The sequence below is a fragment of the Stegastes partitus genome, unplaced genomic scaffold (genome assembly GCF_000690725.1).
Source record: "Stegastes partitus isolate 25-593 unplaced genomic scaffold, Stegastes_partitus-1.0.2 Scaffold1151, whole genome shotgun sequence".
Lineage (NCBI taxonomy): Eukaryota > Metazoa > Chordata > Actinopteri > Pomacentridae > Stegastes > Stegastes partitus.
The window spans coordinates 130,288-158,185 of NW_007578882.1; the positions used below are offsets into that span (position 1 = coordinate 130,288).

The 27,898-nt window shown below is 42.4% G+C and overlaps 2 protein-coding genes across 6 annotated transcripts; one reads left to right on the forward strand and one right to left on the reverse strand.

Annotated features, from left to right (window-relative positions):
- LOC103368396 (DNA-(apurinic or apyrimidinic site) lyase) lies at positions 1-6,049 on the reverse strand. Of its 3 annotated transcripts, XM_008296771.1 has the most exons (8): positions 5,747-6,049; positions 4,759-4,928; positions 4,466-4,675; positions 3,993-4,175; positions 1,985-2,116; positions 1,385-1,489; positions 1,137-1,266; positions 1-929 (listed from the first exon to the last, which is right to left on the reverse strand). In XM_008296771.1, exons 2-8 carry the CDS (start codon positions 4,913-4,915, stop codon positions 872-874), a joined length of 975 nt encoding a protein of 324 aa, XP_008294993.1. In that variant the 5' UTR covers positions 4,916-4,928; positions 5,747-6,049; the 3' UTR covers positions 1-871. The 3 variants fall into 3 exon arrangements, with proteins under 3 accessions (XP_008294993.1, XP_008294992.1, XP_008294994.1); XM_008296770.1 differs by lacking the exon at positions 5,747-6,049 and having other exon boundaries at positions 4,759-5,054; XM_008296772.1 differs by lacking the exon at positions 5,747-6,049 and having other exon boundaries at positions 4,466-4,695; positions 4,772-4,922.
- On the forward strand, positions 5,141-26,192 carry tnrc6ba (trinucleotide repeat containing adaptor 6Ba). Of its 3 annotated transcripts, none has more exons than XM_008296766.1 (22): positions 5,141-5,448; positions 7,518-7,607; positions 8,542-8,563; positions 9,376-9,813; positions 10,797-13,805; positions 14,542-14,706; positions 14,937-15,133; positions 15,429-15,503; positions 15,646-15,852; positions 16,064-16,183; positions 16,391-16,516; positions 17,888-18,058; positions 18,692-18,802; positions 18,894-19,098; positions 19,318-19,485; positions 19,671-19,817; positions 20,084-20,227; positions 20,546-20,638; positions 21,809-22,012; positions 22,357-22,424; positions 22,690-22,829; positions 23,683-26,192. In XM_008296766.1, the coding sequence occupies exons 2-22, from the start codon at positions 7,551-7,553 to the stop codon at positions 24,248-24,250; spliced, it is 6,435 nt and encodes a 2,144-aa protein (XP_008294988.1). In that variant the 5' UTR covers positions 5,141-5,448; positions 7,518-7,550; the 3' UTR covers positions 24,251-26,192. The 3 variants fall into 3 exon arrangements, with proteins under 3 accessions (XP_008294988.1, XP_008294989.1, XP_008294991.1); XM_008296767.1 differs by having other exon boundaries at positions 16,085-16,183; XM_008296769.1 differs by lacking the exon at positions 16,064-16,183 and having other exon boundaries at positions 5,142-5,448.
- The last annotated feature ends 1,706 nt before the right edge of the window (positions 26,193-27,898 follow it).

A 27,898-nucleotide genomic window follows, 5' to 3' on the forward strand; every position in this document is an offset into this window, starting at 1 on the left:
TTTCTGATTGACTTGGATGATTTCTGTGAACTTTTAATTCCGAAAACCAAGAGTAACTTAGAACAAAAATGATGTAAAAAATCAAGCTATGAGTCACTATACACACAGAATATATGATTTCATGTCACATAACCAGTGAAATTTTGTAAAACATTGTGTCCCATATGTTTACTTCTTATAATTTTTGTAAATGTTCAACATCACCATCAACATTTCTTAAAAGGTTAAATTCCCTTTACATAAATGTATAATTCATAAATTTGTAGTTTTCATACAGGTAAAAAAATTTTACATTTCTTGAGGCATGAAAAAAAAAATACATTCTGACATTTCTACTGCAATAACATTTACAACAAATGTTTATAAAACATGTATGCTAACTTTCAAGGGACAGTCAGTGGTATTTTGCAGTTAAAGAGAAGTGAACTGTTAGCAAATACCTCTGACTGCATTTGGTCCTTTTAAGATTTAACTATGTTGCAAAATAAACGGGGTTCTCAAATGCAAATACCTGCACACATTGGATTCTTTTTCTTTTACATTTATCTCCAACTCTGTGTCTCACCTCCGCACATCGGGTTTGTGTTGGATTTGTGTGTTCCCGCCGCCCCCTAGTGGTCGACAGTGGACAAGACGACTCATCACAAGTCAAATAAGAAATTGGAGCAAAAACATTCATTTAACTTTTGTTCATACAGAGACAAAAAAAACAAAACAAAACACATTCCTTGATGAAGCTGTTAACACTGTGACTAACAAACTAACCAACTACAGGCTCCATCATACATTCACTGTGGTCCCTTTGGACAAACACTTCAGTCAGGTGAACTGTCATTTTGCAGGTTTCCGTTTTGCAGGTTGCTTTAATTTACTAATTCTTGCACAGGGAATAAAGAAGCTCAATCTGCTCAGCATCTTTGAATCCTGTCCTATGGGGAAAAGACATTACAGAAAACATTAAAACTTCCCCTGAAGCAACATGATTGCATACATCACTTTTCTTTTGTTAAAAAAACATAAATACCATGAAAACAAATGACTCAGTCAGAAAACACACTTCTCCATTTCATTGTCATTTTGTCAGTTAATGAAGATATTGTTGTTTCAGTTTTCCCATTTATCGTTCACAGACTAACCGTCCGGGTGTCTCCAGAATCATAGGGATGTTGTCTAGTCGCGGCTCGTTGACGATGTCTCGGAACGCAGAGACTCCAATGTGACCTTTACCAATGTCTTCATGCCGATCAAGGTTGCAGCCGAGTTTTCCTGCAAATCACACAGAAAATACACCAAGACTTTACCAACTGACACCGAGAAACTGAATTCATAAATACCTTGTTGTGGCTGTGTGTATGTGATGTTTTTGTGTGAGTGGAGGCCGTACCTTTGGAGTCGTTGAGATGGAGGGCTCTGAGGTAATGAAGCCCCACTTCCTGATCAAACTCATCGAGCATGGCCTTCACTCCTCCCTCCGCAGCCAGGTCATAGCCTCCCAAGAGAAGAAGTCATACTTCAGTATAAAAATAAACACTCACAGCCCTTATGGACATTTGAATATCTTAAAGCCTCACAGGTGTTTCCTCCAAATAACAGCAGCCTTGTTTTTAGCTCGGATATTAAGCAGAAAAAGGGTTAACATCAGAGCCGAGGGAGGAATTGATTTCAAATTTTTTTAAAAAGCAACTTGAAACGATGCAATTAGCAAATTGCAAAGACTGCTATCCAGGATTAACATTATGCTGCACAACTGACCATGAGTTTAAACTGCTGTCATTGGTTTTACAAATTCATGCCATCCTCCTTGTGCGACAGTCACGCATTTGATGGCATCTCGTGGAAATGTTTCATCACATTTTAAAGCAATTACACAGTACATATTGAAACAAAGCTTCAGAAAATATATCATAATATAAATCAAAATATGATTTTCAAAAAATCATTCATCCCTAGTAAACAACACGTACTACTATGAGGTTTCACTCACCTGCAGCGAAGGCATGACAGGTATCCAGACACACTCCCACTCTTGTCTGGTCTCTCACTTTGTCTATGATGCTCTTCAGCTCAGCAAACTTTCCGCCCACTGTGTTGCCCTGGCCGCTCATGTTCTCCAGCACTGACCACATGGAGAGCAGAGAGAAAAAAGGTGCAATTGGACACACCCATTCAAATGTAATAATTCTCTCTACCTGCTACAAATAGAAGATTAATCTTGTTGCTGCTGCTGTTACTTTCACAGTTTAAACACAATTGTTGCCTTGTTGTTTGACTGCTGTTTATTGTTGTCACACCAGCAGCACTTTGAGTACGTGAGTCAACAGATCTGTGGTTGGTGTCATGAATCCTGAGCAACACTGGTGTCAAGCATGCAGTCAGTTCTGCAAATTGAAAGTTCTGTAGTAACACACAAGTCAGTGTGAGGTCAAATGGTTGGTAAAAGATGCTGACATGCCAGCAAAAAATGTGATTTTATGTATTCATATCATTTTTGATAACTGACTTATGGCAGTGAAAGCTATATCTTCCTAAACAGCATTGAAATATGTCATTTCATTGATTACATGCAAAAGGATTTTCCTCACAAACAGAAATATCAGTGAAATCGGATTTCAGTGTGTGTAGGACTGCCTCCTTTAAAGTCACTGAGTTCTAACATATGCAGATGATACCATGATTTTTTCTTATGTTAAAATTGTATCATTCATGCTGCATGCTGGCGTAACAGATGCCGTTTGCAACTGAATGTCTCGCCGACATTTTGTGTTTTTCTCAAAAAGTCATAGTGTTGATGCAGAGCATGATAATGTCATCTCAGGACAGACTACAAGTTGTTGTGGGTACATCCAGATTCAATCTTTAGCTGCAAGACTTCAATAACAAAAGCCTTTTATCAAGTGAGGCAGCAAAGATATACTTTGATGTAGTGGTTCTCTGCAACATCATTCACTCTCTGATAAATTAATCTAATACCATAGACTGTACATAAAAATGAAGACGATGCAAAAGTGCCCTGTACATGTATTCACTGCAACAATCAGCAGGGGTGAGTTCTCTGGTTGCAAAACGAAGTCTGACAGCACAAAAGTCTAAGAGAAAATGACCCTACTTTTCACTTGATTAATTACTTCAGTAAACATTTTCCTAATGAGTTAACAGTCTAAATCACTAGTTTCCATCTTTTTCAACACAGCACAACATTCCTTTTGTAAATTATGGTTCAATTTAGAGAAAAATAGACAAAACTAGGGCATGTTTTAGGGCAGGGCTACCTCATGATTGTAAAGACACTGATAAAAATAAGCTGTTTGGCTAACTTGGGTACATTTCTTCAAGCTTTTTAAAATGATGTCTGAATATAAATATACACTGTTCCTTTTTAAATACATGAATTGAAAATTTGAATATTAAAACTGTATGTTGGAAAACCCCCATCTTGACTTGCTACCTAACAAATATAGCATTGAATGTCTGTGATGTTGTCTTCTGTTCCTCTTTTCTAATGCATATTTCACAATTCCATATGCATTCTTGTGAGTTTTTAAAATTTTCTTTTCCTTACTTTAATGTTTGAGCCCTTTGTTTCTTTATTTTAGCTGGAAACAGTTTTTAAAAAAATGCTAATTATAAGACTTTTGGTAAAGCTGAAACACTGCTACTTGGTTTACAACTTGCTGAAGTTGCTAACAGCCTTTTTAATTATGATTTACAGCAGATCCTTTGCTGAACAGCTGGAGTATCAGTTACATGTACAGCCAAAAACATAAGTAGCAGACAAAAAAAAAAATTACAGTAAAAAGCAGCAGTGGTTGAAGGTTGACCCTTATGATACAGAGCCAGATTCACTAAAATAAATGTGTTTAACTCTACAAATGGGCCATAACTTCTAACAGCACCTCTGACACTCTCATCAATGTCAACATATGGTGATTGTCTTTAGAGGGCTATGAAGGCTATAAACTGAATGTTCCTGTTATTTTGTCCACCCCCTGTACCTGTGACCACAGTGGGCGTTTGCTGGTGAGCGTGGTTAATGGCTCCCGCTATCTTTTCCACACACTGCTGGGTGGTGATGGTGCCCAGGGAGGAGCCGGGGTGGAAGTTGTAGAGGTTAAGGCCCAGCAGGCTGCAGCGGTTGAGCTCATCCACCAGCAGGGCCTGGCTCTTCTCAAACACATCTAGGAGCAGCACGGTGCACAAACCAGACAGGGAAGTCAGACCAGGACAAAGAATGATGCTGGACAAATCAAAAAGTATAGTTCAGAAGTAAGGAAGCCTCTTGGATGAGAAGTGACACATCCTGAAGAGAGAAGTCCAGCTGAGTTTTACTGAAGGATGACTATGAATGTCTGAGAATCTACACAGTGACAGTCAGTGCAAGACAAAGGCTGGTAACTAAGTGGGAGAGAGGAGGAGAAGAAATTCAAGGACAGAGTGTGCATAAGACATCCATCAGTGTCTGACAAACCCTCTTTAGGAGATCCACAGTTCATCAGGTAGGACCCGTGAGGCAGGATGTGAGCCGGGTCAAACCCCTGAAGGGAACACTGCTCCCGAAACTTTGCTGCAGCTGTCTGGTCCAACGCAGGCCTTTTCCATGACCGCTGGGAGCCCAGGAAGAGGGCGAAACAGTTGCCACCTATCTCCATACAGGACTCCACTGCTTTCCATATCCCGCCTGGGGACAAGAGACATGACCTGTGAGGGAGTGAGTGTGATTAAGTAACTTGAGGAGTCTCACAAGGTGGCATTAGGCCCTACCTTGTATGCCAACCTGAGCTCCAATGTATTTATTCCCATGGTCCTTCCTCCTCCTGTCTCTTCTCTCCTCGGCCTCATTCTCCTCTGTGTCCTTTTCCACCTTCTCACCTCCCAGAGAATCCTCGTTTTTCCTTTTCCTTATTTTTCTCGGACCCATGCTATGAAGTCGCCTGTGAATTCAACAATATCTCTGCATAGGTTGACTGTTGTATCAATGGCTACTTTAAATTGAGCTTTTGCGAGAGTTTTTAACCTGAGAAGTAGGCACGGCGGTGTTAGATTTGACTGTCAAAAGTTAATGAAGGTTAAAACGCGTCTTTTATGTATCCCTCCCGGCAGCAGGCAGCCAGTCAGAGCTCTTCCGCGCAGCTGCCACAGGCTGCCCATTGGAGACGCTTCATGCTGAGCAGCAAAATGGCCGCCCGTCAACCGACTGACTCCACAGCGCTTTGAAATTTAAATTCTTCTGCACATTAGGGTTTACACTATTATAACGTTAGTACTTATTTACAAACCAGTAGCTTATTACGCGTGTGTTTTCATCATCTGCCACTTACTTGACTATCCGCTCAGGCGTCGCTGTTCTTGTAGCCTCGACGAATGCCTCAAAAAGCTAAAAAAAAAATCGCACTGAAGCACTTTAGCTAAGCTAGCTAGCACGCTAGCTTATCTTCATATGTGATTCCTGAGGTGAGTACTTGGAATTGTGTGCAATATTTCTAAGCGTTGTCATTATATGAATGGCTGCGAACAGACTGCGAGTGTTAATGAAATACAATGCCACGGCGGCTGCTAACCAAGCTATTAACCTGGCTACTTGTAGCTGCTGTCACTAGCTAACTTAGCTTATGTGGCTAACGTCCGATAGCATTAACGCCGTTGTAGCAGTATATGTGGTTGTGCGTTAGCTGAGCTTGGTGTTTGGCCCTCGGTGTCTTTGCTGTTCAACACGGTCGTGTACACACAGCGGAGTAGTTAACAAACTTACGCTGGTTGACAGTTGGTTGATCTCGTTAACTTGTTAATGTGCGCGATGCTCGATGTCCGCGCATTTTACGCACGTACGAGCTGAAACCACTCCTTAATGTTAGCATCGACGAATATTTTATTAGCAGCTGGTGTTCAACTTGTCTAAACCTGTAAGGGCAGGAATGAATGTAGTCGACTTTTTCCCTTTATGCTCGGTTTATTTTTCGCCTTTCCATTTTAGCATAGTGCTTAGATCTTCCTGTGCTGTTGTGATGGCTATCTAAATGCTGATAAACCTGGAATAACGTTGACGGAACCACAGGTACTGAAGCATAAAGCTATTAAAGCTCAGCTACATCACTGATTTGCAAGGCTGCTGAATAGAGCTGACTGCAGATCTGACGGATCGAAATAACATCAGAATCATTTCTGGCTTTCTGATCCGCCAGGCCTGAGGTCAGAAATGCTTCAGGAAGGATGTCAGGTTCTTTTTCCGTGAATCTAGGAAACCTGTCTGTTTGAACTGTAAGCAGCACTGAGCAAAAACGAAACCAACTATGGCGATACACTCAGAGCTTTGCAGTTCACTGAGTTTATACACATAAACCATCTGTTCACTTCTAGGTTAATAAACTGATGATTTATCGTTCTACGTGCGTTTATGAGCGCAGACATCCTGTGGATATTGGTTGTTGCCATAGTGTGATACAAGTGTCTAAGTATGCGTCGTTGCTGGTGCTTTCCTGTAGGCATGAACGAGTATTCGACATGTAATCAAAATGGCCATATGGCCAAATGCAATCTTGTTGATAAAAATAGAATATGTCACAGTATACCATTAAAATTAAAGCAATTTGATGCTACAGGGATGCCCCAGCCTATATATCAAGTTCTTGAGAGATAAAGAAATACGCTCGGTACAGACTGCAGCAGAAATCTTATCTTTTTTTTGGTTTGTTTTAGTCGAAAAGAAATTGCAATATGTTTTATTTTTTACATATTCAGCTCTACTTGCCTTGCTATATTAATGCTGATTGACAGCGTATCTCTGTTGGTGCAGTAATGCTGTGTTACATGAACATTGATGGATGCATTTGTTTGAAACATTATATCCACCTTACTATTCATTTTCTGAATATAAATATCCTTGAGGTTTCAAAACTTAGATATGACTGAAGAATCTGTATGAAAATACGTTGGTTGAATTTGTCTCTATCAGCCTGCTCTGTGCTCCTCCACTGGGAATGTGACTAACCTTGCATTAATTGCTTTTCTTCGGTCGCATGTTTCTTGTTTTAAATCTGTTAGAGTCTAATCTTGAAGGTATGCTTCCGCTCAAACTCACAGTTGGTCATTTGTTGTGGTTTCCGTACCCACCTGCAGATTCAGTCTGTTGACAAGATGACTTGACTGACCAAATCAAACCTCATGTAAACCATGTAAATTGATTGAACCTACGAATGTGAGCAGCTTAATGTATTCCGCATCCTCATCACATGGATATTTCCTGCGTTTGTCTCCTACATGTTCAGGGACAGTCTGAGCTCTAGCACCAGATGGTTGACTCATCCAGTTGTCCACTGGACTCTTTCACGGCCATGTAGCTACTGTTGATGTTGTCGTTTGCCCTTGATTTTTGCTGCAGTCACTATTAACTGTGGATCTGTTTATCGAGAAGGGATTTGCTTTACAGTTAAAAGGCACAGACTATGCAGTTGAAGCACATGCTTATTTTAAAATGGTGAATTTGTGACTACATTTTGTAACATCTTTTTTTTTTTTTCCTTTAGAAAAGAGGAGTATCAGGACAGGAGCAGTAGTTCATGGAAGACAAGAAAAGGAAAAAAGACGACAAAAGGAAAAGGGAAGCCTCTCAGAAGGTTAGTGTGTTCATCTGGTCAGTTGATTATGTCTCTTCATTAATATTCCATAAATATACTCAAAATTTAATGGCATTTTGTGTGTTGGCACAGTATGCAGGGTTGAACGATGCTTACTTGTAAATACATGAAGCTTACGACAGCTTAATTCACTAGAGATGCCCAACTTGTGATATTTCTGCTTATTTGTGACTGTACATTTTTTTGGAGATAAGTTAAAATTTTACAGTTTTTGCATTTTGTTGTATATAAGTAGTGTGCCTCTGTGTCAGAAGATATTATTGCATCATTTTCATGTAATTACCTTTTTTGATGTATATGTTAGTCCATTCTCTTTAAAACACACAAATCTGATGTGTGAATGAAATTTATAACATATGGAATATTAGGTTTGCATGAAAATATATTTGATCCTAGATCTTGACGAACTTACACTCAATAGAGACATGTGTGCCAGCAGGACTTCTTGCTGCACTGTTGTGCTCATTGCAGTTCATATTGTTGTCCTCAAAAGTTGGCACTGTTTTGTCCCAGATGGACAGATTTCATTCACATACCCTGTGCCTGATCAGATACAGATTTATAACAATATCAGTACATATCAAGATGGTACATCATCAAATTGATGTCCCTTCCATTGAGTTATATAGTAACACGAAGCATGATATCCAATCTTTGTGTATTTAATATAGTTCAGCTCTAATATTGTTTTCTTGACTAGGTGACGTATTAGCAATTCAAAGCTATGCCATTCTAGCAAGGACTAACCCTTTGTACAAATCACCTTTGTAATTGTTCTTGAGAAAGAAACATTTGCATTTCGTGTAGCATTAACATTTCATGAATTTTTTTAAAATTCTTTTTTATGATGGCCTCATGTTGATGCCCATTTAAAGAATTCTTAGGAACTGATCTTTTTTTTTGTTTATTTCAGGTTACAGAGCAAAAAAGCAAAGGTAAGCAGCAAAATGATCTATGTTTATATGTGTAGATATGCAGGTTCATCTAAAAAAAAAAATGAGAATATCAAGAAAGAATTTCATGTTTTTCAGCTTTTAAGAAAGTGAAAATGTTGTATTGTCTAGCCTCATTACACATAAATTAAAATGTTTCAAGAATTACTCAGTTATTTTGATATTTGTGGTCTACAGCTTAAAAACAAAACATACTTCAAAATTGTACAATTTTTAATTTTGAGTTTGAGTAAATTGCTACTCCAACAGTATAAATACTGTTTATCTCTTGGTCCAGTCTTTGCTGAAAAGGCTCGCTGTTTGCAAAGTGTCATATCAAAGCATATTTATGGGGAGTTGACCGGAAGGGGAAAAGGTACAAGAGCAACAGGGAGATCCTGGACTTCTGATTTATATAAGCCATAATAATCAAAATTGAAAATGAACTTTATTACTATAACATTTTTTTAGATGTTCCTGTAGATGCTACGTCTTTGATGCGTTTCCTTCATCATACTTGTCCAAATTGTATTTTGATACTAAATACCTTTTCTTAGTTTTTAAAATTGGCACTTGTCTTTTACAATAATGTATATTTTGTAGTTTCTAGAAACAATATAAGAGCAACGCACAATAATCCAAAGTTGCTGCATCAGGAAATTCTTCATAACATTAGCACACTAATTCTAACTACCAATTCACACAAAACAGTGTATTCTATTAACAATTGTGTACTGTTCTCTGAAAATGTACTTGGCCAACTGATTCCTAATTTCATCTCCTCCCTTTCTCTCACTGCCTTGCCCTTTCTGCAGTGCCAGACTTGACCAAGCCGGCTTCTGCCCAGTCTCCTGCCACTCAGAGCAGCTCTGCCTCCCCCAGCCCTGGACCCACCCCCTCTGCCTCCCCATCCCCAGCCACCTCAGGCCCTGGCAGTGCTGCCACCCCGTCACAGGGCGGCAACAATGCCAAGCGCCTGGCAGTGGCCAACGGACAGCCCACCTCCACCACCAGTTCTTCCTCCACCGCTGGCGGCCCCAGTGCTGCTGGAACCGGCAGTACAAGTAGCGGAGGCGGAACTCAGGCGCCTCAGCAGCCACCGCGCTACATGCCGAGAGAAGTGCCGCCACGATTCCGCTGCCAGCAGGACCATAAAGTGCTACTGAAGAGGGGTCAGCCGCCACTGTCCTCCATGCTGCTGGGAGGGGGGGGAGGAGGGGATGGCCCCAATGCAAACATGGCTGCTGTCTCAGGTATGTATTAGTAATGCTGTGAGTCTTAACAGGGTCCAGACTGTGACCACATTGGTTGCATATGCAACCTTTTTTTTTGAGAGTGTGCGAGTTAAAATTTCAAGTGGTCGCATTTGTCTAACTCAACAATGATCATTGAGCTGTTTTGCTGTTGCTTTAACCAGCACAGGCAGGTACTGCGTTAGCTATAGTGGTGGAAAGTATAACTTTTATTTCTTTTGTAGCCCTGTCAGTCTGTTCCTGTCTGATGTGTAAAACGAGCTATTGAACTGATGTGAGTTCCTTAACCAAAAGAATTAGAGGTCAGACTTAAACACACCTGACGATCAGAGCGCATGTGAAGGCAGGAAGATACTGAGCCGATGAGCTAGCCAGTTACAATAGCTAACAGGCTGCAAAATGAAATTATTAATTATGATCATGAGTTTAGCTTGGGCGGCAAGGTGGATCGGTGGTTAGCACTGTTGCCTCGCAGCAAGAAGGTCAACGGTTTGCGTCCCGGTCTTTACATTTTAAAAATGTGCTCCGCTCATAAAAGGCACTTCCATATACTATTTTCTCTGCTCAAAGAAAACAGTCTGTGTGGACATATCTGACTTTAGAACACTTTATTTCACTCTTCTCAAACTAATTTTTGCTCACAAAACTGTCTGAGCACACTAAAGCCACCTAGCAGCAGCTGCCGCAGCCTACAGTGTGACACGTTTAGTGATCCTCAGTAAATGTGTGTCTACCAATTCGCCTGTGACCAGGTGAGGAGTGCATCTAACAGACAATGTTGGTTGCACCAGTGTGACTAGTGAAAAAGTTGGTGTGGAGCCCTACAAAGTCATAGAGTGGGTTGTCCACTAATCACAGCCTGGGCAATTTAATCTCAAGTTTCTCCTGTTATGCTGAAGTGTCCTTGGACAAGACATTATTATTATTTAACTTCTCCAACATAACATCCTTTAATTTCTCTTATCTGGTCTTTGCTGTTACAGATTCTGGCCCAACTCCCTCCTCATTGGCCCTCACCTCATCATCAGTTGCTGCTTCTACTACTACTTCTAATTATGCAAATTCCATGTGGGGGGCAAGCTCAGGCAGCCAGGCCTCCTCTCAGGGCAGGGAGAAGGTGATTGTTGATGGCAACGACCTAGAGGAATGGCCAAGTATTGCTGGCAGTGATGGAGGGGGCAGCGGCAACAACGGAATGCCTGTGAATAGCATCAGTGCCTCTGGCAACCGATCCTCACCCACTTCCTCGTTCTCTTTGCCCAATGAATGTATGCAGTCGTCCAACAGTGTGGCGTGGGGGACGGCTGCCTCCCAGGGTCATCTTGGAGGAGGTAATGCAGTAGCTGCAGCTGGGCCTCTGCTACAACAGTCCTCCTTACTTTCCAAAGCCCCCGCTGTGCCAGGGAGCCATGATGCCAGTGGCCCCGTTGACGGCAGCAGTGGGATTACAGGTGCCAATTTCAGTCCAAATGCCAACCCTTCGGCCTGGCCTGCCCTGGTGCAGCAGGATGGCCCCGCTGCTGCAGGGGAAGGAGGTCTGTCTTCTTTCCATCACCAGGGCCCTGGAGGGTCTGCCAACAACTCTACTTCCCTGGGGCTGGGAGGTGGGGCAGTCGGGGTGCTGGGGGGTCACCCATCTTTATCTGTGAATCAATCAAGCGCCCATCAGCACCAACTTCACCAAATGCAATCCAGAGACCGAGACATGGGAGGGGGAAAGTGGGACAGTGAATCAGCGGGACCAAAAATTGCAGGGGGGGAAGGGATTGGGGGAGGAATGGACCATGGTGTAGGAGGAGGCGGGATGAGTGTGGGAGACCACAGCCTTGCCTCCTCATGGAGAGGCCAGCCTTCTTACCCTGCAGCTAACTCAAAAACGGGTGCCTCAAGGACTGATGGATGGGAGGGTGGAGGAGGTGGCACAGGGGGATTTGGAGCTGCAGAAGGAGATAATGGGACCTCGGGTTGGGGATATCCAGGTTCCACAAGTGGGGCTAATGCTTGGGGCAGTGCTGGAAATGGGGGAAACAGTAGTCAAACCTCCGGGGTATCTCAGGGAGGGTGGGGGTTATCAGGAGCAGGAGGGGAAAGAGGGGTTTCTGGTAGTGATTGGGGTGGAAGCCCTCCTGGTATTGGTGGACCTAATCCTGGAGGTGAGGCAATGGGTGGAGCCTGCAGTAGTAACAGCAGCAGTAGTGGAGGCAGCACAGCGGGCAACCCTCCGGCTGCTTCCTCCTCTTCCTCAACAGCCACCACTACGACTAGAGCCTGGGACAATCAGAAAGAAGAGGGTGAATCAGGGGAATGGGGTGGGGGAATAGGAGGACAGGGAGCACGGGGAGGATCTTCATCCAGTGGTGGAAATTCGAGAAATGGGAGCGTGCCTAACAGCAGTCGTCCTCGCCGACCGGCACCTAATGCTGAAGCTGCCTTACAGAATCTGCTCAGTAGGTCTGATTTGGACCCTCGGGTCCTGTCCAACACAGGCTGGGGCCAAACACAAATCCGACAAAACACATCCTGGGATGTTGAGGAATGTGCAGGACAGAGTAAAGGTGGGTCCTCATCAGCTACATCAAAACACCCATCTTCTCATGGCGGTCCCACTCAGTATTCTAGTGGACCTAGGACCCTAAGCACTGATTCTATGGGTCCAGGGGTCAGTCCTTCCTTGGTTCCGTCTACTGGGTCATCTGGAGAGGGCTGGGAGAGCAGCAGTAACAGTAGCAGTAGTGGGGCCTCTTTGTCTGGGAGAGCCCCACCACCTACAGGGCCCAACATGAGGAATCTTGGCGTCTCACAATCTGGGCAAGTGACCACAACCGGACCTGGTATGGGGTCAGGGATAATATCAGGACCTAGCCAACAGGGCAAGGCTACAGGTTGGGGCGGAGGAGGGATTGGGGATGGGGGTGGCCAGGAGGCCAAGGGCTGGGGGAATGAGGAGTGGAGAGGCAGTAATAGGGGAGAAAAAGGAGGAGGATGGGGTGATCTTGGGCAACAAGGTGACCCTGTGAGTGGAGGCTGGGGAAGAAGTCAGGAGGAGAAAGGGACAGGGGGGTGGAAAGAAATGGGTGGGAATGGAGGAGGAAGCGGTTGGGGATCAGAACATAAGGTTGGGGCAGGTAAAGATTGGGGAGAGCAAGAGTCCAAATCAAATAGTAGTGGAGGGGGATGGGGAGATGAGAGGAAGAATGGAGGAGGACACTCAGGTGGGGATTCGGGTGTGGGTGGTTGGGGAAGCTGGGACGACAGTGCTCCCCGGAGAACCTGGGGAGCAGGGGGCACAGGGGGAGGAGGGAGCGGAGGAGGGGGGATTGGTGTTGTTGGGGGCATGGGGTCCAAACCCCATCAAAGTTGGGGTGGAGGAAACAAAATGCACCAGATGCCAAACAGCCAGTCGGGCCCCATCACAGGCCCACAGGCACAACTGCAACAGCAACAATCACAGCCCCGCAATCAGCATCCACAGCTGCAGCAAGCATTGGACCAAGGGGCTATGCAAGGGGCTGGAGCGAGGAAACTCATCTCTCAAGCCCAGAATCAGAACCAAAGCTCAGGCTGGACCACGGGGCCCATCCCTGGTGTCTCTGGAGGAGGTGGAAGTGGATCTGAGCCAAGCGGCTGGGAGGAACCCTCGCCGCAGTCTATAAGCAGGAAGAATGAGATAGACGATGGAACATCAGCATGGGGAGACCCAACCCATTACAACTACAAGCCGGTCAACCTGTGGGATAAGAACAGTGGTCCTGCTGGCCAACAGCCACATGGCCAGAGTCAGGCCCAGCAACAACAACAACAACAACAACAACAGCAGCAGCAGCAGCAACAGCAACAACAACAACAACAGCAACAGCAGCAGCAGCAGCAGCAACCGCAGCAGCAGCAGCAGGGACCTCCAATACAGCAGCAACCTAGCAGGCAGGCTGCAGGGCCGGGAGGTAACAGAGACTTCAACACTGGCCATGGACCCGGCAAAGCTTCAGCTATGGGTGAGACATTAGAAACTGAATGTGGTTTTTCAATCAAGTTTTTATGACAGAAAAGACTGATTTGTACAATCATTGTCATGATAATTTCTGGAATATTATTATCCCCATGTTCATTCATAATTTTTGACAGTAATACAGGCAGAAATTAATTAATTAATTAATTAATTAATTAATAGTCTATTCACTCACACCTCCAGGCTGTCCTTTAAGGCTAGTTGTGTAATGGCAGCTTTCTGTTTAAAAGGTCATGTGTGATATAAAAGTTTATTTCTAAATCAGCACTGGCACTTTGACAGATAAAGATGTAATAGCATGTCAACAAATGTCACTTATTGACTCTGTAAAGTCACAGAAAAATGAATAAGTCAAAACTGCAGTCTCTATGGGAAAGTTGATGCAGCTCTTTCGAGGTTAGTGTTGAGGTTTTGTGCAACAAAGCAACAACTGAGTCATGAGAAAAGGAATCGTTCAGCCAGCCACCTGCTTGTTATCTCTACAGTTGCACCTCTACAACCGCAGTAGCAGTAGTCAGCTACAGTGCTGTAACTTTAATGGGTGCTTTAACTAAGCTTAGCTTGGGGTAAATAAGCACAATTTACTCTGTCAGTGAATATAATCTGGGTGCTATAATCTTAGCAAACAGGATGTTTTGATTGTGGATCAGTGTGCAATACCATACCAAGTCATGATCTCATTGATTAAGGACACAAGAAGAAACTTGTCCATGTGTCTACAGGTCCATCAGGCTGGGGGGGCACTTCTCCAACTAGTCCTACAGTAGATAATGGCACAGCAGCTTGGGGAAAGCCTAATGATGCTCCTACTGGCTGGGGAGAACCTGATGATGCTGGAGGAAAGACAACATGCTGGGGAAATCCTTCTTCAAACTCTATCAAATCTGGTTAGTAAAACTAATGAAAGGCTTTGCAGTTGGAAAGATGATTGAAATAGAATCACAACTGTCATGCATAGGATATGCATACAATCTGATTTTCAGGTTTTTAATGGTTGTCAGATTGAGTTATGATGCACTGCATTCAAGACATCACGCTTATCAGACTAAAGCACATAAAATAAATGTCAGTTTCATATCTGCTAATGACTTTAACTGTGACTCTTTTTCTTCTGTAGCTTCAAAGTCTATGCAAGACGGCTGGGGGGACAAAGAGAACTCTGTGGCGGCCTCGCGTCACTCAAGCTGGGAGGATGAGGAGGAAGGAGGCGGCATGTGGAACAGCACTGGCTCCCAGGGAAGCAGCTCTTCTTGGGGACAGGGAAGCAATGGGGGCTGGGGACAGAGCCACACTGGGAAGAAGCCCAGCAACAAGGTGGGTTACTGGTGGGGAAAATAAATCTGGAGAAAGGAAAAGTGCAAAAAACAAAATTTTTACCCAAATACGAAGGCCTGATATTTGGATCCTTTAACCCTTATGTTTTTTAACATTTTTACTTAGCCATCATTTGATCCCATCAACTGTCTGAAAAGAGTTAAGCCAAAGTAACTAAATCTTGAAATATTCAAATGGTGCTATGAATTTGTGCACCTCTGGGAAACTAGGAAAAAATGTCCTTTGTAGAATTTGTGACATCAATGCTCCTGTTCCCTTTGTATTTGTCTGTTAGGGTCCGCTGAAGACTGGTGGAGGAGACTCCTGGATGAGCCCCATCAACAGACAGTTCTCTAACATGGGGCTGCTGGTAAGACTACAGATGTCTCTCCTGGGTTTTACTGTAGCAGGGTAAAGCATGAAATGTTGAACAGTTCTGATTTCCTTTTCTCTGAGCTGTGCTTACTGATGGTGGTGCTGTTAAGGTTGATGGTGGTTATTTCTTCGGACAGAACGATGATCCCAGTGGCCCAAACATTGACCTGGCTCCTGGTTCAGTCCAGGAGAAGAAAATGGAGGCAGAGAAAAGAAGCATAGGAATGAATGATTACAATGGAGATATGAGGAAGGGAGGAAGAGGAGGAGGAGGAGGGATGGTCTATCGTCCTCCTGGCTCCAAAGAAGCAACACCTGGGGATGCTGGGTCTTACTATGACAAGGTAATGCATCACTGCCATGTCATTATTCTTTGTCCTTTATGTCTTTCCTGTGTCTAGATAACGTTTTGTCCTTTATCACTATTTCTTTCCACCTGTGATTCTACCTTTTCTTCTCATCTCCTTCGTCTGCCCCATTTCTCCTCTTCTCAATCTTCCCCTACACCTTTCACCACCACTCAAATTGGTCTTCCACTGGCTGTCACTGTGACAGACCTTGCCTTTGATCAATCAGGATGGGTGCCTTGGGGAGGAGGGTCCTAGCTCTCTGTACTCACCACCCACTGTCTACAAGCCCCATTCCCTCTTCAACCACTCTATCCCCTTTAGACAAGTAAGATACTCACTCCTCTTGTTTCTGTCCTACTGTCTTTGCATTAGGTTGTTGTAGTTCGTCGTTTTTAGAAGATAATCACAAATAGATCCAATTTTTTCTTCATCCAGTCTCATGTAATGTTCTGCTTAATCAGTGATGTTTTTCCTGTATGTGTCTCCACTGTCACGGGTCTGCTAACATGCCATTTTCCATCTTTGATCACAGGGTGGTCACAGTATCTTTGGCAGTAGTGGAGGAATGGCCCAATCAAGACATCAGCCAAGTATCCCACCCATAAACCAGTCCCAAGGGATACGAGCGCAAGTGCCTCATCAGTTCCTGTCACCTCAGGTTCTAAAACTTCTGCTTTTGCGCTGTTAATCAGTATTCTTCCTAGCTGATATGTTTGATGCTTCTCATTTACATTAGAACTGTAAACATTGACTGCTGGGTGTATGATATAAACAGGAAATGAAATTTCAGTAGCACCCTTCTTGCTATCATCAGCTACTGTTACCTCCTTCTGAAATACTTCAATACACAAAGGAAGCTAATATAGGATTTGCCACAACTGCATGTTTACAGCCTGTGATGGTATTTGAGAGAGTTCCATGCAGTTAACATGACTTTAAACCTTAAGTGAAACAAAATGGAGAGACTTTCACTTTCAAAAGACCTCCAATAAGGGATCAGCTCGAAGGAAGCACAGTTTGGTCAAAAAATCTAATTGTGATTATTGTAGAAAGTACTGTGGTTGAAATTGTGATATAATCAACATATGATCTCAAGAGTCTTGTAATCAAGGAGAATACACAAGTAACTAAAAATGTAAATATTTATTCTCAACTCAAAAACAGAAACCTAAACTAGGATCAAAAATACAAAAACTACACACCTCATCCTTAAATTTATCTACAAAAATGCTTGAGCCAAGTGTTCTCAGTATTATGGTGAAAATAAATATGCTGCATTCATAGTGGCAGAAGATATCATATTTACACACTGAAATAACAGCCCCACTGGCTTATGACCAACTAAAAGTCGATATGCTTCATTTATTGATCTGCTATGAGTGATTATAACTTGGAGATTTTTGACTTGTGAACTCTTGGGTTTTATTAGGAAAGACATCAGACTGTTGGACTTGTTGGAACTACAGAAAGACTCTGTATAGCGAAGTTACAGAGTGATGCATCCTTTTGTCTTTAGCAGAGTATAGACAGTGGTGTCATGTTGTGCACAGACTTGGCTGACATTGCGATTACATTATTCGTGCAGCAATAATCAACACAGTACATTCATGTTGTCCACTGGGCTGTATTTGTACTTCAAATAGAGTGTTATCAACTTTCTGACGTCATGGGAGATTGCTTGACTCTTTTTCTTATGATCTTTTGCAACACAGTCTGCTGGCTCTGTGCTTGGAACCTTTCAGTCGCTAGAGCGGTCCCTAGAATGTTTAATTGCACTTCAGGACATTGACCATGTTTCTCCGCTTCCTTCTAAAAAATACAAAGTGAAATGCATGTCTTTTCCAGGAATTGAATCATTTTCATTCTTTTACTTGGGTCAAGTCACTTGTTAACACCAGCTAATGAGAGCATGTAAGAGAGTCAATGTTAATGGGGAAGAAGCTATAACTAATGTAGTTGCTAGTGGTTACAGCACTGAAGCGTTTCTGTGGTAACAGGTGTGCCTGCCTGCCGTTGTGTCTGTCTCCAGGTGCCAGGCTCTGTGCTGAAGCAGATGCCCCCTCCCAGTGGGAGCGTGGGGGGTGTTGGTGGCGTGGGAGGAGTGGCAGGAGTCGGGGGAGGTGTGTTCCCTCCGCAGCTGTCCCCCCAGCATATTGCCATGCTCAGCAGCATCTACCCACCTCACATCCAGTTTCAGCTGGTGAGTTGCAGTACTAAAACATCTCTGAAATCTACTGCAGGGTTCCAACACAGGTCTGCTGAACAGAGAAGGACGTACACTGTTATTTGCAAATCTCAATTGGTTTTGAAATAATAAAAAATACATTTATAACTTTTTACACAAAGGTTTGTATGGGTCTACATACACAAAGCTATCTCTAGACACTGTCAGCAAAACTGAATTTGTAGTGACAAAGTTGGCAATGATTCAGCCAAACATCCAGGAAATCATTGAAATCAGGTCAAACATTTAGGTGGGAAAATTTAGATTGTGAAAATGGAAACCCTGACACAGTCAAACAGCCTTTAGATATTATTGCAGTGGAAGTGCACAAAATTGTTGCACAAAACTCCCTAACATCAATTATGTAACACTGATCATGAAACAAAGTTGTTTTTTTTTTCAAGCTCTGGCTCACTGACTAAATATTTAGATGGTGATGATTACCTTCCAGAGGAGCCAAAAATGACACTCTAGGTTTGTCTGTGCAAGCCTTGAAAAACGCTGCGCGTAGTTTTTTTTTGTTCGTTTTTTGTGTTTTTTTTTTCTTGTCTGGTGCCGTCTCACTCCTCCTCCTTTGAACTTGTTTCTGTTCTACCCGTGTTTGTTCAGGCTTGCCAGCTCCTCCTCCAGCAGCAGCAGCCACAGCAACAGCAACAGCAGCTTCTGCAAAACCAGAGGAAGTTCACACCAAACGTGCGGCAGCAGGCTGACCCTCAACAGGTACACACACACAAAACCGATGGCTCATTTGCTTCTTCCCTTCACTCCTTTCTCCCAGCTGATAACTCTTGTTTTCATTATGTCACCTCAGCTGGCCAGGATAATGGCGGTGCTCCAACAGCAGAGACAGCAACAGCAGGCTGGGGGTTTAGGTGGCAGCTCCAAACTCTCCCCCTCCCACCATGGTGGAGGTGGCGGAGGGGGACCCAAACTGCCTGGGGCTGATCCGCTGCCCCACCCAGGCCTGGCAGGATCTGTGGCTGACCTGCACCAGAAAAATCTTGGACCATACTCCGGTGAGTGGTTTTTTATAGACTGTTGACTCACTTTTGCCAATGCGGTGTGCGTGATACAATTAGATTAGTACTATGCCATTTATTTTTTTACTTTGAATTGAATCTAGAGCAGGTAGCTGTTTCATTAGTTTTTATAGTACACAAGGTTTTAATTCACTGGATATATGTTGAAACTTTAAAGACCTCTTAATGTTTTTCTTTTTCTCTTCCACTGAGCAGGGTTTGGTTCAGGGGTGAACCTTCCCGGTCTGGACCTGGGTGGCTCTGTGGTGGGCGGGCCTGGAGCCATGAAGGACCTAGGGAGTCAGCAGTCCCGTTTTAAATGGATGATGGAAGGGCACTGCTCTCCAGATACTTCCTCACCAGAGAATGCGTTCCACAAAAATGGTGAGATGTTTTTTGAATTTTTGTTTATGTAACAGTTGTGTTTGATGAGACCTGGAATGTAAAGGTGTTAAAGCAGATGGTGTTAATGGGATTACATGTGAAGTCACATAGTATGGTGATTACTGAACCCATCTGGTATTCAATGAAACAACATACATTATCATCACACTCTGGCAATCCCCCAGGTCCTGTCACCCCCATAAAGATGCCAGGAGGCTCACCCTACTCCCAGTACGACATGATGGTTGGAGACGGGCTGGGCGACAACTGGCATCGCACCCCAGGCAACAAGATGGGCGCCAAGCCTACCAACACACCAAGCTGGCCCCCTGGTTAGTGACAATTTGTAGTTTAAGTGATAATCTGAGCTTGATGATCTGGGAAAGAAGAGGGAAAAAAAAACAAACATTTCTGTTTCCTGTTCAGCAGATGAACACTTTAGGAATATGTTCTGTCTTCGCCTGAAAATTGCATTTATTATCTGTGCTATTTATCATCCTAATGTGCTCATTGAGTTTCAGTGTGTCTGTTGTCTCATATGTCCTCTAATGCACTCTTATGTTTAAGAAATGGCTTAAACAGACCGTTTGTTCTTTAGAGTTCCAGCCTGGTGTGCCGTGGAAGGGAATCGACCGTGTCGATCCTGAATCTGACCCTTACATGACCCCAGGGAGCATGATGGGGAACACAGTGTCCCCTGGTCTCAACGATACAGAGCACCAGTTGTTACAAGACAATACTGGTAAGCTTTCATGTCATGACATTGCTGTAGTGCTACGATATCTATTCATCAGTTAGTTACTTAGTTTACGTTGTTATTTTATAGTTTGTCTTCTTGTAGCATTTTTTTGCCACATTGCATAAGATTCTGCTTTTGTTTACGTTGTATATAAATGAAAGTATTTGACATTGAAAAGTTATAACGTCAACTCTAGTGTCAGTTTCCTTTTTTAAACAATAGAGGTATTTTAACCAATGAACAAAATGTGGATGTGTTTGTTGGGATAGTTTTTAGTCAGTCATTGATTGATGTGCTGCCTTTTTATTTTTTTTCTTGCAGATTCCACCCCTCCCCTCAACACCTTGCTGCCTTCACCTGGTGCCTGGCCCTACAGTGCCTCAGACAGTCCCCTCAACAACGCACACAACTCAGGTAACCACACACAAATACACATGGCCTCCCTTTTTGGCTGGTATGTTGCTTGTCTTGATTTCTGTATTTATGCCCCAACACTAAAGACAGCTTTGGCTGGAAGCATTATGTTTTTCAGTTTTGTCTGTCCGTCCCGTCCTCACGAACACAATATTTTAGGAATGTAATTGAGTCCACTGGGACTCATTGATGAACTGATTAGATTTTCATGCCCAAGGGTTACTGTGACCTCACAAAGCCGTAACTCAAGAACTCCTGTGCCAGTTATGAAAAAAAAATTGTAAGAGTAACTTACTGTGTCATCATTATAAATATGGTTATGAGTTAAGCCATAACTCAGGAAGAAAAGGGGAGATTGTGACCGTGTTTTAACTTTGACCAGAGACTAAATTGTGACACTAGTCTTGGGTACAAACTGGTGAGAGTATAGATCTTTAAAGCTGGTGAATGTCTGTGAATTATCCATGTTTTAGAATTTATAGCTTCTTAGTAGCAACACCATTCATACTTTAGGTGTTTTCTGCTATCAGGCTACAAATTTGTGTTCTATCAGAATCAGTTTTTTTTGGCTATAAACATAAATACACGTCTACCTTTCACTGCATATATTATACAAGTCTAGATGGGCATTGATGTAAACTGCAACTTGAATGATTGGTGGAGGCATATAACTATGAGGCACTGATTGTAGTTTCTTTATACGTCTTCATTTTGATTTTTAAGTTTAAAAAAAAAAGTGTTTGACTAAGGATGAGGGCCATTTGGATGTGTAGTGTATCACTTGGTGCCAGAATTTGCACTCTAAATTTGACTTGTCTTCGGGTGCTCAAATTGTCAAATATTGTCAGAAAAATTAACCAACAAATTATTCACTTAATGCACTACTAGCAGAATACAGTTTATAATTAATTTGGTTTTGCAGACCCTTGGTAAGTTTGCAATTAAATCTGGAAAGTATGCACAACCACCAAAAAATGACTAGAGATTGCATTGCTGGAAAAGTGCATGTCTCTTGTGATACAGATTTTCATAATTGTCAAGTGGAAAATGTAGCACGCACATTACTCCTGGCATGTGAGATCGCCAATTGATCCGTTAATAAATACAGTGAATTGTCAACATGTGTTTCAAAGTTTCTGTCTTGTCTTTGTCCTTTCTGTCTCCTTACAGCAAAGTACACTTACTACAAGGCCAGCTGGCCCCCAGAGCCCATAGGACACAAGTCTTGGAAAGCCAGCCGTGGCAGCAGCCAGACCCAGTTATCCCGCCTACCTCCAGGTCTCGCCAGTCAAAAGCAGCCATCGCCTTCCCCTTGGTCTGGAGGAGCCCCTCGATTGGCTGGCAGGGGCTGGGGCAGTGGCTCGAGCACCACTGGTAATGCCCTAACAAATTTTTCATGTCGTTTTGGTTCCAAAGTTGTTCAGTTTTGCTCTTTCAAGCACAGTACTTGTTGAAATATTTAGCTGGTTTAAAAGAACACGGGAGATAAAGCAACTGACTATGATTGCTGGGATACAACAAAGCATTATTTTGAACTTAAGAGTCCATCTATATTTGATTCGGAAGAAAAACAAGCCTCTGTTAAACCAGCAGGTGAAGTTATTCATCATTTATAACTTTTGAGAAGCCGTGGGGGAAAACAGAGTGGGATTGTGTTTACACGGAATGTGGAAAACTCTCACTCAGGTTCTTTTTCTCTGTTTGCTTTCTCTGTGCAGGCTCGACCTGGAGTGATGGCAGCTCTCGGGAAAGCTGCTGGTTGGTGCTCAGCAACCTCACACCACAGGTACACACACACACACACACACATTTTACAAAAACAACTACTGCAAAATCTATGGAGAAGATTAGAGTAAAAATATATATATATTTTCAAAATGTGGTTGTTTTGCAAAAATCTAGAGCTGCAATTTATACCAACATGTTTGCTTATTTATTCCCACTTCATGCGTGAGAAAATGACTCTGTGTAAACAGTGGTTTGAGTTTCATATGCTAACCCATCACTCTTCTATTCAAGTTAATTGTCATCCATCTTGTATACTCCGTCAGATTGATGGCTCCACTCTGAGAACCATCTGCATGCAGCACGGTCCCTTGCTGACCTTTCACCTTGGCCTGACCCAGGGCACTGCTCTGATTCGCTATGGCTCCAAACAGGAGGCAGCCAAGGCCCAGAGTGCACTCCACATGTAAGACCCAGGCTGTTGTTTTTATCACATTTGTAGAATGTAACTCTTGTGTCTGTATGGGAAAAGCATTACATAGATGCTTAGCTTAGCATAAAGACCTGAAATGGAGGTAAAGTGCTTGTCTGGCTTCCTATAAAGGTAACAAAATCTGACTCTGAAACTCTCTGACATCCTCTTTGTTTGTTTGACAATTGTCCATTTTATGGGATTAAGTTTAGACTCTTTCCTGGCCTCGACCAGATGCAGGGAACTAGCAGAGACCCTGGGAGTTAAAGGTTCTGAAAAGGAATAGTCTGCCTCAAATCCTGTTCAACTATGAAGTGACATTTTCTTGCCTTTGGACAGACCCATTATGGCCTATTTTCCCCTTCTTCTAGTATTTATGCTAAGCTAACAAACTGCTGATGAAGTTTCATTGTTATAATTTGTCTTCTTATCTAACTTTTAGAATGAAAGCAAACTTATTTCCAAAATATTATTTTAAAGTAGTCTGATTTGTGGACGGTATTTTAATCTCGCGACAACACTATTATGTGTTTTAATGAGGTACGAAGCATCATGTCACTGATAACCAGTCGGTTCAAGCCTGATGTCAATTATTATTTTACGGTATCTTGGCAACCATTAAATCCTGAAATAGACTAAAAACTGTATGACAGATTTTCTTTTTTTCTTTTCACATTACATGTTTTACCAATATGAAGTTAAATGGTTGTTAATATTGATGCATTACACCTTTTAGCTAAATGTTAATTGTGTTTTGTGTAGAGAGAAAAAAAATTATACCTCAAACTAAAGTTTTGAATCACCTAAGTCATTCAAGAGTGACTGACTGACTTTTTGTTTATTCCAGGTGTGTTCTTGGAAACACCACCATCTTGGCAGAGTTTGTGAGTGAGGAGGATGTGGCTCGCTACATTGCACATTCCCAGGCAGGAGGAGCAGGGAGCGCAGGAACTACAGCCAGCTCCGCAGGCTCCGGGCCTTCAGCCACCTCCACAGTTGGTTCTAACGGTAGTGGAGGGAGCTGTGACAGAGGTGGAGCAGGAGGCAACAGTGCGGGAGGTGGAGTAGAAGGAGCCTCCACAGGCGGAGGAGCAGGAAACGGAGGAGCCGGGTCCTCCAGCTCCGGGTGGCAAAGTCTGGACAGCACAGGCAGCTCATCGGACCAGGCTGCCACCCAAGGCCCTGGACTGGGCGTCTTCACCCAGTGGGGCAGCAACGGATCAGGCGTGGGCGGGGTCGGAGGCGTGGAGCCCGGAAGGCAGGGTCTGTGGGGGGGAATGGGTGGTATGAGCGGGGCGGGGTACCCCAGCAGTAGCCTCTGGGGTTCTCCGCCACTTGAGGATCGTCACCAGATGGGCAGCCCCGCCTCACTGCTGCCAGGGGACCTGCTGGGCGGGGGGGCCGACTCCATCTGAGGAGCCGACTGACACACACATTTTACACCTATGTCGTAATACATATGTCACACTCAGCTTTTATTTACACGTAGAGATTACGTGAAATAAAGCTACACTGGTCATCTAACACAGAGACACTCAACAGTCAACACAAGCTACATGCACACATTATTGTCTCACATTCACATTAAACCGCTTAACTTTAAATGAAGACAACAGTAAAACTTGAACCGGAGGAAAAAAGGTGAAATCCATTAAACTCTTTAGGACTTAACTGGATAGCTCTTTGTCTTTTTACTCCAAATCCCACCATCTGCATTCAGAGACCCAGTCACTCAGGCATGCACTGTAGACAGGCTCAGCCAGAGTCGTACATGTCAACAAGTTTAGCTATTGCTGTTTTTAGTGTGCCACTTTTTTTTTTTTTTCTTTTGTATTACTATTTAATGGTCGAATATCAAAATTCAAACTTGCAGACTGAGCCCTCGTAGACCTTGCTGGTGTACTTCTGAGTTCTTTTTGGAAGCTGAGAGTGAGAAGGATCTGGAGGGAAGGAGTTTGTAGAAAATTTGGGACAGCGCCACACTACTGAGTCAAATGGATGATCAGCAACGTTGCAGAAAAGGAGTCTTTTTAGTAGGTACCGACACGTCTACCTTGGTGGAAATATGCCATCACTATGGGACCCAGGGTGAAAAACAAACAAACAAACAAAAAAAAATCTAAACAAAAACAACATTAGCCAAACTTGCACTATATGCCTCTGGGTTTGTTGTTGACACATCCTCCACAAATCCCTCCATTTTTGAAACAGAGCTACAACACAACAACTCCACAGACCTTACAGGACGATTAAATGTTACAACAGCAGTGGCCTTGGCTAACACCCAGCGGCCGTCCACCCCTCCACGTCAACAGCATCACACCTTCTCATCAGTTACACACTGCTCTTATATTTGACAAGCAAAATTGTATCTCCCTGTTGATGTACGTTGGTTGTTTATCATATTTTTTGTTTTCAACGAAAAGAGAAACGTGTGAAACTATGTGGAAATCCAGAGATGTCCTTTTTTTTTTTTTTTTCCTTTTTTTTTTGCCCTTCAAACACTGACCTCGCTATTGTATTTTTTTCTTACTCGAGAATTCAAGTTGGTTATTATATATTGTCATGATGTAATGATGACTATGATCACTTATTTACTCGCTGTACAAGGTGCCCTCCTGCCTGCCTGTGTGTGCATGAAAGGAGTGTTGACAGTTATGACCGAATGGAGGAGGACGTGATGAAGATGATGACAATGATATCGGGAGTGTCTGTGTTATTGCTACTATGTTGAATGTTTTTTGTTTTCTTTTTTTCCTGTCCATGAGAGATTCATGAGAAATGTTTGTGTGTGTTTGCATATGTGTGTGTGTGTCTGTATGCTTGCTTCTGGACACTTATCTGCTTCAGTCAGGGAAGTGAATAGATGTTAATCTGACAACTTGCATTTGAAAGAAAGAATGTGTGGATGTATACACATGTTTGCGTGCTTGACTGTCTGGATATTGTGATAGCTAAAAAGTTCAAAAACATTGGCACTATTGCATATGTCTCTTAAGTTGTGTGTTGTTTTTTTAGCAGCATTTTGTTCCTGTTTGTATTTTTTTTTTCTGTCAAATGCAATAAGAGAATGATATTTTGTTTTTAAGACGAAGCAACCAACTGAAGGCATTTCTGTTAAAATGCCACATCCTACCATACCAAGCTGAGCTGGAACAGTGTTTTACAGACACGTTAAAGACATTACCTGTTATGTTTTACTGTGTTTCTTTTTGTTATTATGTATCAATTTAAATTAAGTCAGTCTTTATTATCACTCCTGTTCAGGATGTTTTCATTTATTTCAGATGTTACAAAAAAAAGGAGAGGAAATTAATTTAAAGCAGAAAAGAACAAGATAATAAAGGTTGAATTGAAGTTTGGTGTTTTATTTTTATTTTTGTTCAGTATGATCTGTACTTTTGCATTGTTTCGTTGACCTAAAGGATGTCATAGCACATTTTCATTTGCTTTTTCAGATATTTTGCTAATCTTGTGTCATTTTATTTTTTTGGGGGGGGTTGTTTTTTTTCCCCCCCGATCCCTGTGAGTGGGAATTATGAAGTCCAAAGGACTGTAGTGTATAATTTGCACACAAAAGACATTTAAAACCTACTCTGTCTTGGTAGAAACATTTGTGTGAAGTGGTCCCGGACTTCTCTTGACATACCACTGTTTTGGTTTAAATTTGATTTTGGTTGGTTTGTTTGGTTTTACTTGTTATTGTAGTTTTAAACTAGCCAGGAAGTAATTATAAAGCAAAAAAAAAGATACTAAGGTTAAAAGTTTCTTTGTGATTTAAAACCTTGGGGAAAAGTAAACTTAGGATGGCAGACTGGTCTTTGTTGAGGAGAAAATGTATGTAAACAAGTAACACAAGCACATATTTTAAGCTATTGTCAGCAGTGATACAAAATTCACTTTTTTCATTTATATTTTGATGAACATGTCAGTATTCTATACCACTGGTGATTCCATAACCTTAAGTAGCCAGTCGCAGGTGGAACAACCATATCTGTTGTTGGTATATTTTCATTTTGTAAAAAGAATTGACTTAGATTATTTTTATATCATGCATACAAAAGTCTTGGTCGGTTAACTAATGAAACATACATTGTGTAGGCTTCTTGATATTTGGGCACATACACTGCAATGTGCATTTTATTTATGTGTCTTTTAAGATTGTTTTTGGGACATGTTATGACATTATTTACAGCGGCAGCAGTGAGAGACACCAAGGAAACGGCCTGCAGCACCTCCTGTGTTCCGGCCGGGAATCGAACCGGCGACTGACAGCTCGCTGCATTCACACCCAAGTGACATGCGCGCCAACCACTCGAGTTTCGGGTAACTCCAATAAGCATTTTATTTTTAAGTTTTACTTGTTTTTCTGTTATATAGAGCATACAGTTTTTCCCATTCAATGTAACAAAGCATCTCTATATATGTACCAACAAAAGTAAATGGTTCGCTAAGTTTAGCTTCGCACCTACTTTAAACGTTTGCTGCTAGACCAGCTTAAACGTTAGCTTCGCACGCTAATAGCCGTACTAGCGCAAAACGTTAGCTGTTATGTTAGCTTCAAACGAATTTGCAAGCTAGCAGTTTTTCGTATGTGACGCTTTTGCTACTTCATTCACAGTTCAAAGACCGGGTAAGTCAACATGTTTTTATTCCAAAAAAACAATGGTGTAAATGCATTTTACTTATTTTGTGCTTAAAAGTGTTTATAGAAAATATTTTTTTAGTCCCAGCAGACGTTAAATTGGCTAGCCGCTAGCTTACGTTTGAGCTATTTTAGCTAGCAAATTAAGGCTGCACTTTGACCGCCGTTGGTAGTTAGCTTCAAATATAGTCACTGTCAGTTGGATAAACACAGCTTCCAGGGTTTATTGGTATATTGCTGAGGTGTTTCTAAATCGTTTAAAAAATGAAAATACTATATATACTGATAATGGTTAAATCGTATTTTACTCCCATTTATTTTTAAAATCCTCAAGCATGAGAGACTCAACGTTTCTCAGAACTTGTTGCAATGATGTTAAGGTTTGTTGTTCATTGCTGTATTTTGAATAATGCAACCA